This window comes from Canis lupus, chromosome 2 (genome assembly GCF_011100685.1).
Source record: "Canis lupus familiaris isolate Mischka breed German Shepherd chromosome 2, alternate assembly UU_Cfam_GSD_1.0, whole genome shotgun sequence".
Classification (NCBI taxonomy): domain Eukaryota; kingdom Metazoa; phylum Chordata; class Mammalia; order Carnivora; family Canidae; genus Canis; species Canis lupus.
Window position 1 is genome coordinate 42515237 of NC_049223.1, and position 13176 is coordinate 42528412.

The window sequence follows — 13176 nt, forward strand, 5'->3', positions numbered from 1 at the left end:
CAATAGTTCCCATTCTCTGGGGTGCATCAGAACTACCTGTGGGACATTTAAAAAATGAAAAACAAGTTTTAGTGTGATACATTTATTTAAAAAGGGGGAATCAGATACATATATATTGCTTGTATGTGTATAAAAACAAATTCTTTAGTGAGATACATTTATTTTAAATGGGGGATATTTGTTGGTGTATATATATTTCATGTGAGTGTGTGTGTGTGTGTGTACATACATGTGCATAAAACATCACTGGAAGAATAAATAAAAAATAACATCAGTAGATTTGGATGAGTGGCGGCGCTGTGTATCTGGGAGAAGAAACAGGAGGGAGAAATGTAGTGTAAGCCTTTGGAATGTGTGGAAACTCGAACCATTAATGTGTGAATATATTTCCTTCCTACGCATATACATAGAAGGCATTGCCATTCTCCTGTCTCCCTCACCAAGATTTTGTTTCGGTATGTTTGGAGTAGGGATTGAACACCTGATTTTAAAAACAAGCCATCACATAAACATTTTGACCCTTTCTCATATTGCCACTTACCCCGGTTAAGAATCTTTGCTACCGGAAATACCAATGTTCCTGCGCTAATCTGCCAGTCACTGCACATATTTGCTAGGTAGATGAGAAGGCACATACTTTAACTTGATGATTGCTTTCAGGGTGGAAAAGCCGAATGTTTCCACAGGCTGGAGATCTTGAATCCACTAGATTCAAGGGAAATAATGGGCCTTAATCATCCATTTTGTTCTGGCCCTGCCCTCTGGGCTACTGCCGCTCCAGTTCCTCATCTAGAACCCTATGAAACATTTCTCATACAGAGCCTGCCCAGAATGAGAGAAGGAAGCAAGGACAATACCTGATGAAGGATTGTGTAGATGAGGAAGATGGGGCAGCCCCAAGCCCTCCTGGTGCCCAGACCTGCTGGTGAGCAATCTGTCCAGCAGCTTATCAGAAGAAGAAACAGTCCAAGCCTTGCAGAACACCTGGTTGGAATCACCTCTCCAGGGGTTATCTAGCAATGCTTGGCAGCCAGTTCTGTTATGCAGTAAGTCCTGCTCACTTCGGCTTTTCTGAGATCGATGGGCCATATGATGGGTACCGGAGCTCAGGCCGGCATGGGAAGTGGCCCCCTGGGAAGCCGTCAGGAAGTTATTGCCCAGGGTGATGGGTGGGAGGCTCTGCGTTCTGATTGGTGGAAGCCCCTTATGGGCCACAGGCTTCTTTTCTGGCAAGAGATATTTTGAATTGTCTGAGGTCCGCTTCTTAAAGTCAATCATAGCCACCTGGTCACCAGGCTCTTCTTGGCAGTTGGTATCCACGATGCTGTCAAAGGTGGTGATGATGTCATCGACTTCCGAGGTGCGCTCTCCTCTAGGTCGGTCCCTGCTGGGATCCTTGTGATAGGCCCCCTGCTCTTCCTTTTTGTTTTTGCAGAAGATTTGGTTGAGCATGCTGAATCGTCCCTCCTTCTTCTGGGGTCTGCTGTTCTGGGAAGGAAGGGGTCGAGTAGGCTCTGTCCTATGGGAATATAAAATAACAAGGATGCTATGAGAGGATAGGAAATGGAGACGATCCCCAACCTCTCCCTCCCCTAAAAAAAGACTTCCTTGTGTTCTATCTGCTTGAGAAGGTTGTCTGAGGTCATCCAAAGACACCCCAAAGCTGTCTCAAGTCAAAGGATGTAGAGGAACTTCCAACACCCTTTGTGACTCCCTTCCTTGCTATGGTCAACTCTTTGTCCAGGTAGACTATTTCTTAGATCCCTCTTGGCCCCACAGGAGCTGTCCTTTCAAAATTTACCTCTAGATAATCTATTTTCACCAAGGGTTTAGTAAACTAAACTAAAATAGCTTAAAACACTGTTCTCACTTCTCAAGGACAGTCAGTAGGCCTGTAAGTTTTATTATGTCACAGAGATGAAGGCCAAGAGTGAGGTGAGGCTTCAACTAGAAGTAGGGTGGTGCTTGTAGAGGTGGGGGATGTGTGGTTTCAGGCTTTCTCTGAAAGAGATCCCAGCAGATCCCGGCAGAGCTCGGACATTATCTACGTCGGGAAGCCGGCCTATTTTTTGCTACTTGAATGTTCTTCACTTCCCTTTTAATTTTTACTAAATCTCCCATTGAAAAAAATGCTTTTAAAAAAAATTGTACTAAAGGAAACCAAGGGAAGAAGCTTCAGTCTGGGCTTCAGCTGCACAAGAGGAAGTGTGTATGCCAGAGATCGGGCGTGGCAGCGCAAGAAAAGCGAGCAGTGCCCAATGGGCAGGCAAATTCTAAAGAAATAAAGGTCAGCAGTTGTCCGGCTAGCTCCTCTTGTGTGGAGAGTTTCCCTGAGGCACCATTCTGTTTTTGTTCCTTGGAAAATTCTGTTATTCCCTTTTGAGGCCAAAATTGACTTTGCTTTCTGTGGTAACGAGTTAATGATGAAACCTGATGAAACCTGACCCATGTGCGCGTCCTAAAAGCCAGATTGCAACATTCCTCTTCGGAGTGAGATATTGTCATCTGTAATTTGAAAAACATCACCACTTGACGGCCTATAATTAATGTTGTTCTTCACAGGCCACACAGTGTGTAACTGAATAAGATTCAGTGATGTATTTCCGTGATGTATTTTTATCTTCCTTCTTTCACCTTTCAATAGGCTTTCTGAACTACTGAACACAACTTCTGAATCCCTGATACTACCAGAGAGCCCCAGGGGAATCTCTAACATTCTTTCAAGTTGACCTGTATAGGATATGCCCTGGTGTGATTTAATCCTACTTGAGTACTTCTACAATCTCTCATCCTTCTGTTACACATTGTGATTTAGGCCAGTGGGTTCTCAGAGTGTGGCCCATTGAACCCTGCAGGTGGGGCCCCTAACGGTGTTCAGCGGTTCCATGAGGTTAAAACTATATTAATAACAATAATATCAAGATGTCTTTTTCACTGTGCTGCTTTTTGCTCTAAGGGTACAATAGAGATAGTGGGGTGAATATGGCCCCTTGGTACAAATCACGATAGCAGCATCAATGGACTTACATTTAAAAAATTGTCATCTGACTTATTAATGCCCAGTAAATGTTATTAATTTTGTTAAATATTAACCTTTGAGTATACATTTTTTGACAAAACAGGAAATACTCATAAGCACTTCCACTATATAATGAGGGTTGACAGTTGTCTTCAGGCAAAACACTTGTGTAATTGTTTGAGTTGCCAGCTAACTCAGACATTTTTTTCCCCACAGAACACAATTTTTATGACTCACAGACAAACTATGGTAATTTGGTTAAAGTTAGATATTTGCAGAAATTTTCACGAAAATGAATAAAATAAACCTGTCATTTCAAGGTAAACAATTGACAGTAACTGCTGCCAATGACAAAAGTCCAAGTTCTCAAGCAAAATTAAAAGTTTGAAAAACCTGTATACCATAAGCTTGACTACTTCCTGATACATAAAGGCTTTTCTGATAGGATCAGTGGTGATATTAGCAAATGCAATTTTAAGAAATTGTATAATGAGATGTGTCATTTGGAAAATATTCATAACTGAATGAACCAGTATTTTCCGAATGATTATGCACAGGTATGAAACTCATTTAAAGTGCAATAGACTGGGATGCCTGGGTGGCTCAGTGGTTGAGTGTCTGCCTTTGACTCAGGGCGTGATCCTGGAGTCCCAGGATCAAGTCCCACATCGGGCTCCGTACATGGAGCCTGCTTCTCCCTCTGCCTATGTCTCTGCCTCCTTTCTGTGTCTCTCATGAATAAATAAATAAAATCTTAAAAGAAATAAAGTGCAATAGACCAATTGATTTTAATACAACAGGGTAAAAAAAGTTCATTGATATGCTGATAGTCCACATTGCAACTAACTTTTAGGAAATTAACACTTGTCAAGTTTTGGTGTAATATCAAAGGAAACGTATTCATAATAATCTGAAAATGTTACTGAAATATTCCCTTCTCCAACTACATGTCTATGCAAAGCAAGATTTTTTCAAACACTTCCATCAAAATAATGTATTGCAACAGACTGAATGCAAGAGCAGATGTGAGAATTCAGCTGTATTTATTGTAGTAGGTTCCTATGAAGATATCAAAGAGATTTGCAAAAATAATGTAGAGCTATGCTGTTCTTCTCATTACAACTTTTTTTGGTTTCAGAGAATAGGTTATTCTTAACTAAAACTATGGTACTTGTGTCAACATGTAAATGTCATGGGTTATTGTTGCTTTAAAGGAATAACTAATTAAATATTTTATTAAAATTTTGTTTTAACTTCTAATGCCATAAATATTGATAGGGGTAGCTCACATACACAGAAGCACTTTGGGTTTCGTGAGTTCTGAAAGTGTAAAACAGCACTGAGCATAAAAAGTTTGAGAATTGTTGATTATGGAAAAAAAGGAAAAAAGATTAAGAGAACATGGCATAAAGGGAAGAAGAAAAGAAGAAGAAAACAGAAAGCAGAAATGAAAGTCCAGTGGACGTTAGGCTGATGGATTTGGGCTCACTACTACCATTTTGCTCCACAAGGTAGAGAGAACATGTCCCATTAGATACACTAGACAACGGCAAACACAATATTAAGTTAGTGCTGGCTTTGTGTATCAGTAAGTTAAAGAATGTCAACTGATTTTATAAATTCCCTGAGAGGAAGAAAACAATGAGTGCCTCCTGGTACACTCACCTGCTCTCTTGGGAGAGGAGTCTGATGCAGGCTGCGTGGCCGCAGTACAGGGCGTAGGCCAGGGGTGTGCTCTCCTTGGTGTCTCGCAGGTTGCTGTCTATGCCCAGCTCCAACAGTGACTGCACACAGTCTGCCTTCCCTGCAGCTGCAGCCCAGTGCAGAGGGGTCCTGGGGCACCACAGGGGAACAACACAAGGGTCAGAGCACAGAAATGGCCCAGGTTGCTTAGCCAGTGACAGCTCCCACTCAAAGTCTGGGCCTGGCCTGCAAAACATGTTGCTATTTACACTGTGAAGGTGGTAAGTATTAGACGGGGCTTTGGGGGTGATGGTGGAGCCTCATTGGAGCCTGTCCTCTAAGCTCTAAGCATTCCTTGACCTTTTGCCTTCTCTGGACTTCCTGAGAATGTCCTAGAAGAGGAAGTAGTGGGGCAAAGGCTATGGATAATTTTAAGGCTCTTTATTCTTAGTGCCAAACTGTCTTCTAAGAACACTGACTCAATTTATCCACCTACCAGCTGTGTCCCTATTCCTTCCCTCAACTGAGTGTTATTATCACCTTTAAAAATCTCTGCCAATCTGGTAGGCAAAATGATACTCCAGTGTTGTTTTCTTTTGCATTTCTTTAATAGCAAGGCTGAACTTTTGAAATATATTTTTGCCATTGGAGTCTCCTCACTGAAATGACTCTTAATGCCGTCTCTTAATGCTATTTTTCTTTTAGATTGTTAGTGTTTCTTACTAATTTATATAGGCTCTTTAGAAATTAAAGGTATCGATCTTTTTGCAAATATTTTCTCTAATTTGTTACTTGACTTTTAATGTTTTAGTGATTTTCCATAAAAGTTTTTTAAAAATTACCACATTTAATTATCTCTTCACTTTTCTTTCATAATTTTATGTGTAGAAAGTCCTTCATCAGCCAGAAGGTAGATACATATTCATCAGTACCTAAGCCTTTATTAAATTGTAAAACCAGGATTTTCTCAGGAAAAGAAAGCAAGAGACTGGGAGAAAATACTGTAATTTGTAAATTGTCCTGGGAAAGGCTTGATCCTGAGGCAGGAAAGGAGGGCACGGAAAGCTCTTGGCTTTATGCTGGGGCCTCAACCTTGGGCAGAAAGAAGGGCAGCCAAGTAGTCTCTCAGGAGGCAGCTAAGGGGCTGCACAGATGAGGGCTCAGTTGGGGTTATCTGCCTTAATATTTGCAGAGTAGCCTTGTCCCCATTGTGGCCAGCACCCCGATGTATGGATTGTGTCTCTGGTCAATCAAGCATTCTTCTCCTCAGGTTACGCTATGGGCAGCAATTTGAGAACACTTACTAGGACCATGTCTTTTTTTTTCAATATAGTGATCAATCACGGTGCTTATTTGAATATGTGTCAGATGTGATTCATTCCACTCTCCTTGAGAGAGGTCTCCAGACAATATTTATTATGAAACAGGACGAGGCACCAGTCAGATTATGCCATCCTGTTGAGAGGATATATTGCCAATAAATTCAGTAGATGAAGGGCTGGACATCAATTTTGTCAGGTTTACTAACACATGACAACCCACTTTGGAGCAGTGTGAAATATTTCTTCACAACAATTGTGAAGACTGTTTTAATTCTTCTGACTACCAACATGGAAAAAAGAGGTCCAGAAGAACAGGAGGGAAACTTAAATTGTTTTGCAGAGAAACAAGGGGGAATATATGAGTAATTCTTAACTAGTATACATAGAGCCTTTGTGGACAATCTGTAGTATCCAATCTCAAATTATCTTGGCTATAATTCCTTTCTTTATCTTTAAAGATAAAGAAACACAGCAAACACAGCAGATTGGTTTCAGCTATCACAGTTCAGGGTTCAGGGGTAGGAGTTTATGATTCAAAGAAATTCATTAGAGATGGCTGAGGAGGTAGTCTCTGAATGGCAGAAAATGATGAGTATAAGCATGCGGCAATGGTTGAGGTATCCATAGCTAAGAAATGATTTATAGGACATGTAAACATTCCCTAGAGAATTCCCAGAACTATGTAGGGAGGAGAACTTGATAAAAGACTGTATTTCCTGAAGATGGAATGGGTTGGATATTAAAGTCAAGTCTGACTTCACGGGCTGATGAAACTTGGGATATTTACACTACTTCTGGGTTTCGTGTGCTGTGCCATCCATCTTAGGCTAATTTACACCATGTTTTGAACATCATAGATCTACAAAGTACTTTAATACCTAGGAGGACTAGGGCCCCCACATTTTCCCTCTACTCCTCTCTCTCTCTTTTTTACCATTGCCTTATTTTTCTTTCTTTCTTTGCTTTAAGTGCTTTCTCTCCACTAAGAAAGAAAAGATAGGAAATCAGTTACTATAAATTCTCAAAGCACTTACACCTATGAAAATTTTGAAGAATTCTACTACTAAGACAAGCTCACAGTTTCAGTGTAAAGGCACAGGTGCATGAAGCAGGAAACGTGAAACAAAACGGAGGACAGAATTTGTCAGTGCAGGCAACTGGTGAGCTGAGCTTTGGAGTAGGAACTAGATTCTTCTTGATTTACTTCAATTTGAACTCTCCTAGGACCTTATCTTCTGTATTTTTATTTTTCTCTCCCCTTGATCTTACTTCCTTCCCTGAGGCTTGTGGAACGGGATTTTCTTTGCTAAGTGTGTGATCATGCAGAATGGGAAACAGCCCATTCAGAGTTGGTTCTAAAAGTATTTTGAATTAGGCAAACTTTTCACCTGGCCTCCTTTTTAAAAATGTGTTGCTTTTTTTTTTTTTTTCTTACTCTTTTTGGATTATTCACCTTTTCTCTTCATGTAACTTTAGTCTTGCTACTGTCTTACCTGCTAAGGATCAACATCTGCTGTTAGGAAAAGGTCTACTTTCAAGGATCTATACTTTAATTTTAATTACAGTCATCAGGTTAACCATCTCCAGCTCCTGAGACTAATGAGCAACACAAGATTCTCCCCCTGTGTTATTAGGATTTCAGGTATCAGGGAGTAGGAGGTGCTTCTTGGAGTTTATCTAAAGTTAGGAATAATAGGTGGCTAATTTTGCACCTCAACAGAAGAGAGTTTAAAAAAAAAACATACGTAGTGTGTAAGCCTTTTACTTATTTTCAATAGTCTTGTTTGTTGTTATATTATTCTTGTATTTCCATTGAATCAATGCCTAACCTAAACTAAGATTAGATATACAGTATAATTGAAAAACTCCAATAGTTGATTATGGGTGAAAAGCAATTTAGATGAAAAGTTCTATGTTTGGAGGACAAGGGTACAAGTCTTCCTCTAATTGCTAACTACCTCTGAGATAACTCTCTTCCCCTTTCTGAATCCACCCTCCTTTTCTATGCTGATATATTTTTAATGATTGGGTAAAAAACCTTGATAAAGTCATATCTAGTTCTGAATACAAAACCTCTATTATACTCTTGTCTGGATAACAAGAAATTGTTGACTTTATGATATAATCCAGGAATGAAGAAAAAAATAAGAGTTACTGTTAAGAATAAAAAGTGCGTATAAAAAAAAAAAACAAAAAAAAAAGTGCGTATAGCAGGAAGTTGACATACAGAAAGCCTTCTGAGAATGTTTAGCAAAAAGTGGAAAATCTGACAATACTGTACAGTCACAGCGTGTCTCTCCATAACAATGATTTTTCCTGCCCTGACTAAAATAGAGTAGTTTTTATTGTCACAAGTACATGTGTAAACATTACTAGCAGTAAGGATATAGTCATATAGGATAACCCCTTAACCATGTTCTTTATCTTAAGACTAACTTTCGGAGAAGAGGTCTGGTAGTCCCCAACGCTTTTAGAGTCGCCATGAGTACCTGTCATCCACATCCAGAGCCTGCAGGTTACATTCAGGCACTCTTGCTAACTCGTTAATAATGTCACTGAAGCCCGCTGCTGCAGCGATGTGCACGCACGTCTTCCCACTCTCGTCATCATAGTTGATTATGGACGGACCCTGGTGGTGGCTCAGGATGATCGAACACAGAATTCTATTTCCACTCTGGAGAAGAGGGGTCAAAGGAAGCTCATTATGTACAGCCCAGGACTCCTCCCTGTCTATGCAGGTTGAGATAAAATACAAGGGGGAAAAAATCCAAAAGAGAAAAAGGAAGTAACCACATTTTATCAAACCCTCTGACAAATTCCCATTTGTCTCTTGTCACTGCAGGGATCTTTGTTTCCCAGAAGAGCTAAATTGTCTTCTATGATTAACCAACTAAGGAGGACTTAAGTTAAATACAGGTATAGTTGATCAACATTGGAGCTGGCACACGCAGAGTTTACCTACACAGTAGCTTGCTGATCACATCTCTGTACTTTCCTTCCCTGACTGCTCCAGAGGCTGACCACTGAGAAGCTGAACTGAATTTTAATGTTAACAAAATGACCATGATAAGTACTCAGTGGTGGCATAATGATGAACAAGATGACCTGGTAATGGTCAAATGCCTATAAATTAAATGAAATGTAATCTTCAAAAATCTTTGGTGACAGGAGATGGATCATAATTTAGTAGCTAATCAATAAAAAAATCAACAAATACGTGAAAGAAAGAACTTCAGACAACCACATAAACTGGGTCTATCTCTCTGTGTAGATCTGTAACAAACTTTTCATCTTATCTTTGAAAGGAGGCTTTCTTTTAAAAAAATTTTTTTATTTATTTATGATAGTCACAGAGAGAGAGAGAGAGAGAGAGAGAGTCAGAGACACAGGCAGAGGGAGAAGCAGGCTCCATGCACCAGGAGCCCGATGTGGGACTCGATCCTGGGTCTCCAGGATCACGCCCTGGGCCAAAGGCAGGCGCCAAACCGCTGCACCACCCAGGGATCCCGAAAGGAGGCTTTTCTATCTACACTCTGTCCCAGCCTTAAAAGCCACCAATTCTTCCCTGAATGTCCTATATCTCTTCAACTTGCCCAAATAGGTGAGTAAAATCTGTGTGTATTACTGGTGTGGAATATCTTTTATTGACCTGAAGAAAAACCCAACAAACCCCCCAAAACCATTGCATGAACATTTGCAATGTAAGATGGCAATAAATCTTTAGGAGTAAAAGAAATTCTCATTTTATAACACACAACAGGTAGTCTTATCTTTCAGATTCTCCTGATATCTCTGGGAAGATCATAAAACAATCCAAATAATCCACTAACATTTTAATTTTCTCAGTGAATCCACAGAGAGACCCTGTAACTCTGTGCACTAGGACTCATGGGTGGAATGGAGGTCCCTCAGAGGCATGCAGAGCAAGTTAAGGAAATAGGAGAAGCAGGTTGTTGTTCTGGAAGCCGAGTGTTGGGCCACGTGCTAGGGTCAGAGACCTGGGCAAGATAGTTGGATTTTTACAAAGCTGCAATTCTGACATGCTTCAAATGCTGTTCAACAGCTACCTCCTGATACATTTTTCCATGTAAAATTTCCTGTTGGTCTTCTTCCCACTGTGTTACCCTGTTTATGTGACCCCAGGGTTGTGTTCTAGGACTTGAGTCAGTTTTACACAATTCCATGGAACAGCACTTATGTATTTCACCTTTCTTCTTCCTTTCCCTCCCTTGCCTCTGTTTGTACCCTTGGCTCTCTGGCTCTCCGGATTTCCCATTACTCAGCTTGCTGCTGGCTTCACAATGAGCCATTGCACAGTGAACCCTGGGGTGTGCTTCCAGGGCATGAGGGGACAGCAGCTGATACCAGTTCTGAAACCTCTTGCAGGACCAAGAGCCAGGAGCCCTCACAGCTCTCAACTTTGAGGTGTAGGAAGACTGCCGAGTGGGTGTTAAACATTACAACCAGGGCCAGATATAAAATGTCTGAGGCTCAGGACAAAATGAAAATGTGAGAGGGCCCCTATTTTTTTTAACATTCTATTTATTCATGAGAGACACACAGAGAGAGGCAGAGACACAGGCAGAGGGAGAAGCAGGCTCCCTGTGGGGAGCCTGATGTGGAACTCGATCATGACCTGAGCCAAAGGCAGAAATACTCACCCACTTGGCCACCCAGGTGCCTCTGGAGCCCCCTATTTACATGCCAGGAAACAAGCTTATTCCCTTCCTTGTTTTTCTTGACACATCACGGTGATTTTTATTTGTTATTTAGGGCTGTGCTCCTTTGGGCCGGAGAGTCTCACCACTAGCGAAACCCTCACGGGTCCCTGGGGCCCCTCTTGCAACCAGGCACATGCTTGATGCTGGCCCTCGCCAGGTTTGTGCCCAGATCCCTTGTCTGTGGGCCGAGAATTTTCCTAAGGAGGGAGGGAGGCAGGACTGTGTGGGCCATGGTGCCATTGTCCTATCCGACTTTACTCATGAAATAAAAATTCAAAGATAAAATTAATGAGAATTTCCAGATGGCGACCACAGAGCATTATACCCCATGTACAGGTCTCCCTTTGGGCATGGGGCTCACTGGTCCCATGCCCATTAAGCGGTTCCTACCCACAAGCTTCTCCCTTCTTTTCCACTCGCAGCCCCTCTTTCCGCTTCCACCCTCCATCCTTCCTTTGCCTAATGACTTTTAAATTATTTGGATCAATTGGTGAAGTTCTTTGGCATGCCTTTTACCAGAAGTCTGCTACACTGAACACATCCAAGCTTTTGTGCTTGCTCTATCAACTTTTCTAAAATTCTTTCAGCTGCTGTTACCTAAACATTTCGAAGGAGTCTAAAGTACACTTGAAACAATCAAGAGCCGTCCACCTGCATTGCCAACACACACACCTCTTAAAAAGCTACCAACCATATGAGAAGGAAAACAGAAGCAAAGAGTTGTCAGTTCAATGAATTTATTCTGTTTACAATTTCCTGGAAAAGCAAAGGAATTCGGGTTGCCAAGGTGATTCAAAGGGCAAAATGCCCTGTGACGATTCTCCCTTTGAGTGGAAGAGTGAGCATTAAGGACAGATAGAAGAAACAAAACCCATCTCCTCATTCCTTGTCCTCTTCCCTCTCCGCCTGACCCTCGGAGCAGCCATGTGGAAGTGGCACACAGAAACCCGGGTGGCTTCCTGGGACCTCTGCACCTGCCAATAACCCACTCAGCAGTTTCGCCTGGGGGCTGAAGTGTCACACACTCCAGAACTCCAGCCCCTTATCCTTTTGCTCCCAAATGCCCTCTGTATTGAGTTTTCCAGGCAACTTGTCTCCATACCCAGCTCTCACTTATACAACATTGTCACTGTATTTCTTTTTCTCTGATAAGAAGATACTCCAAGGAATAATGGGGACAGCTACCTTCCCTAAGTGAACATCGTGTGCCTGGCACTGTTCCAAGCATTTTCACTTACCAGTTCATTTAATCTTGGCAACAACCCTGTGGGGTAGATACTCCTATGATCCCCATATTGTACAGCAGAATATGCTCTTCCAGGTTTACTCTTTCATCTTTTTCCATCCTGCTCTTCAAGCGTTAACCTGTATAAATTGCATCAAATGGGCTCCCTTGCTCTTTGGCTTCTGAGTGGCACTGACAGGAGATGGGTGTGGGAGGACAGAGATAAGAGTGTTTATAGTTCAGTCTTTTCCATGCTAGCTATGGTTTGGTCATTCCACCAAAGGCGACACCTACTGTCGTGGGCCCTCTCCTACAGCTCCAGCTTTTGCTGTCTTTGTAACTCCCCCTTCCCATGCCCTCTTAGGCCCAGATGCCCTAGTGGCAACCTGCTATGGTGTGTTAATAGCCTCTTCATAAATCTCTGCCCAATTTATCACATCATGAATAGGCTATGTTTCCTGCTGTGACCCTGACCTGTACGGTGGGGATAGAGAGGAGATGACAGAGATGTGAAAGCTGAGCAGATAGAATTGAGGGATCTCAATAACCAACTAGACATGAAAGGTGATAAGGAAGGAGTGTTATCATGCAGAGGCTTTTGGCTTGGGCTATGAGGAGGACAGGAATGTGATGGGAAGGGAAGGCCATGGGCTGAGTTTGGACATGTCCAGTTTGAAGTGTCTGAGAAATGATGTGGAGATGCCCAGAAAGGCCAGAAATATGAGTCCAGAACTCCAGAGATCAGATCTGAGAATCTTCTCGATAGAATGATAGTTGAAGTAATGGACTTTTTGAGGCAGAGAGGAAGAAAAAGCCTGGGGACTGAACTTCTGCAGGGTCTCATGGACAGATGAGGGAGGTGAATGAGGGCAATAGGTCCACAGGAGGCTACCACCAGCTAGCTACCAAGGCACCTGAGAGATGGGGAGAAGCCCAGTTTCAAATCACTTCAAGAGCCAAATGTTTCCAATCTTTCCTGCCTTAGTTATCTGGGTCAAATACAGAGGCTTTATTATTTTAAAGTGCTATAGCTTTAAACATGGTCTCATGTGGTCCAAGAGAAAAGCAGGAAGTTTGGGAAAAGGAATAAATGACACCAGGAAATAGACTCATTCATGTGGAAAAACTGTAAAGGGAGCATAATGCTGGTGCTGTGCCATAAATGAACACGAAGGCTAAAGGCGGCAAGCATAATCATGGTTTCAG

At 41.9% G+C, this 13176-nt stretch overlaps 1 protein-coding gene across 4 annotated transcripts in view; it reads right to left on the reverse strand.

Annotated features, from left to right (window-relative positions):
- ANKRD55 (ankyrin repeat domain 55) overlaps positions 1–13176 on the reverse strand; it is a 115327-nt gene that overhangs the window by 10434 nt on the left and 91717 nt on the right. For all 4 annotated transcript variants that reach the window (XR_005355520.1, XM_038530627.1, XM_038530626.1 and 1 more), the window contains exons 8-10: positions 8514–8698; positions 4685–4852; positions 858–1519 (exon numbers count right to left, since the gene is read on the reverse strand). Coding sequence is in view for 3 of the 4 variants with exons in the window: in XM_038530627.1 (XP_038386555.1) it covers positions 858–1519; positions 4685–4852; positions 8514–8698 (1015 nt within the window). In the remaining variant the exon portion in view is untranslated. The remainder of the gene's footprint in view (positions 1–857; positions 1520–4684; positions 4853–8513; positions 8699–13176) is intronic.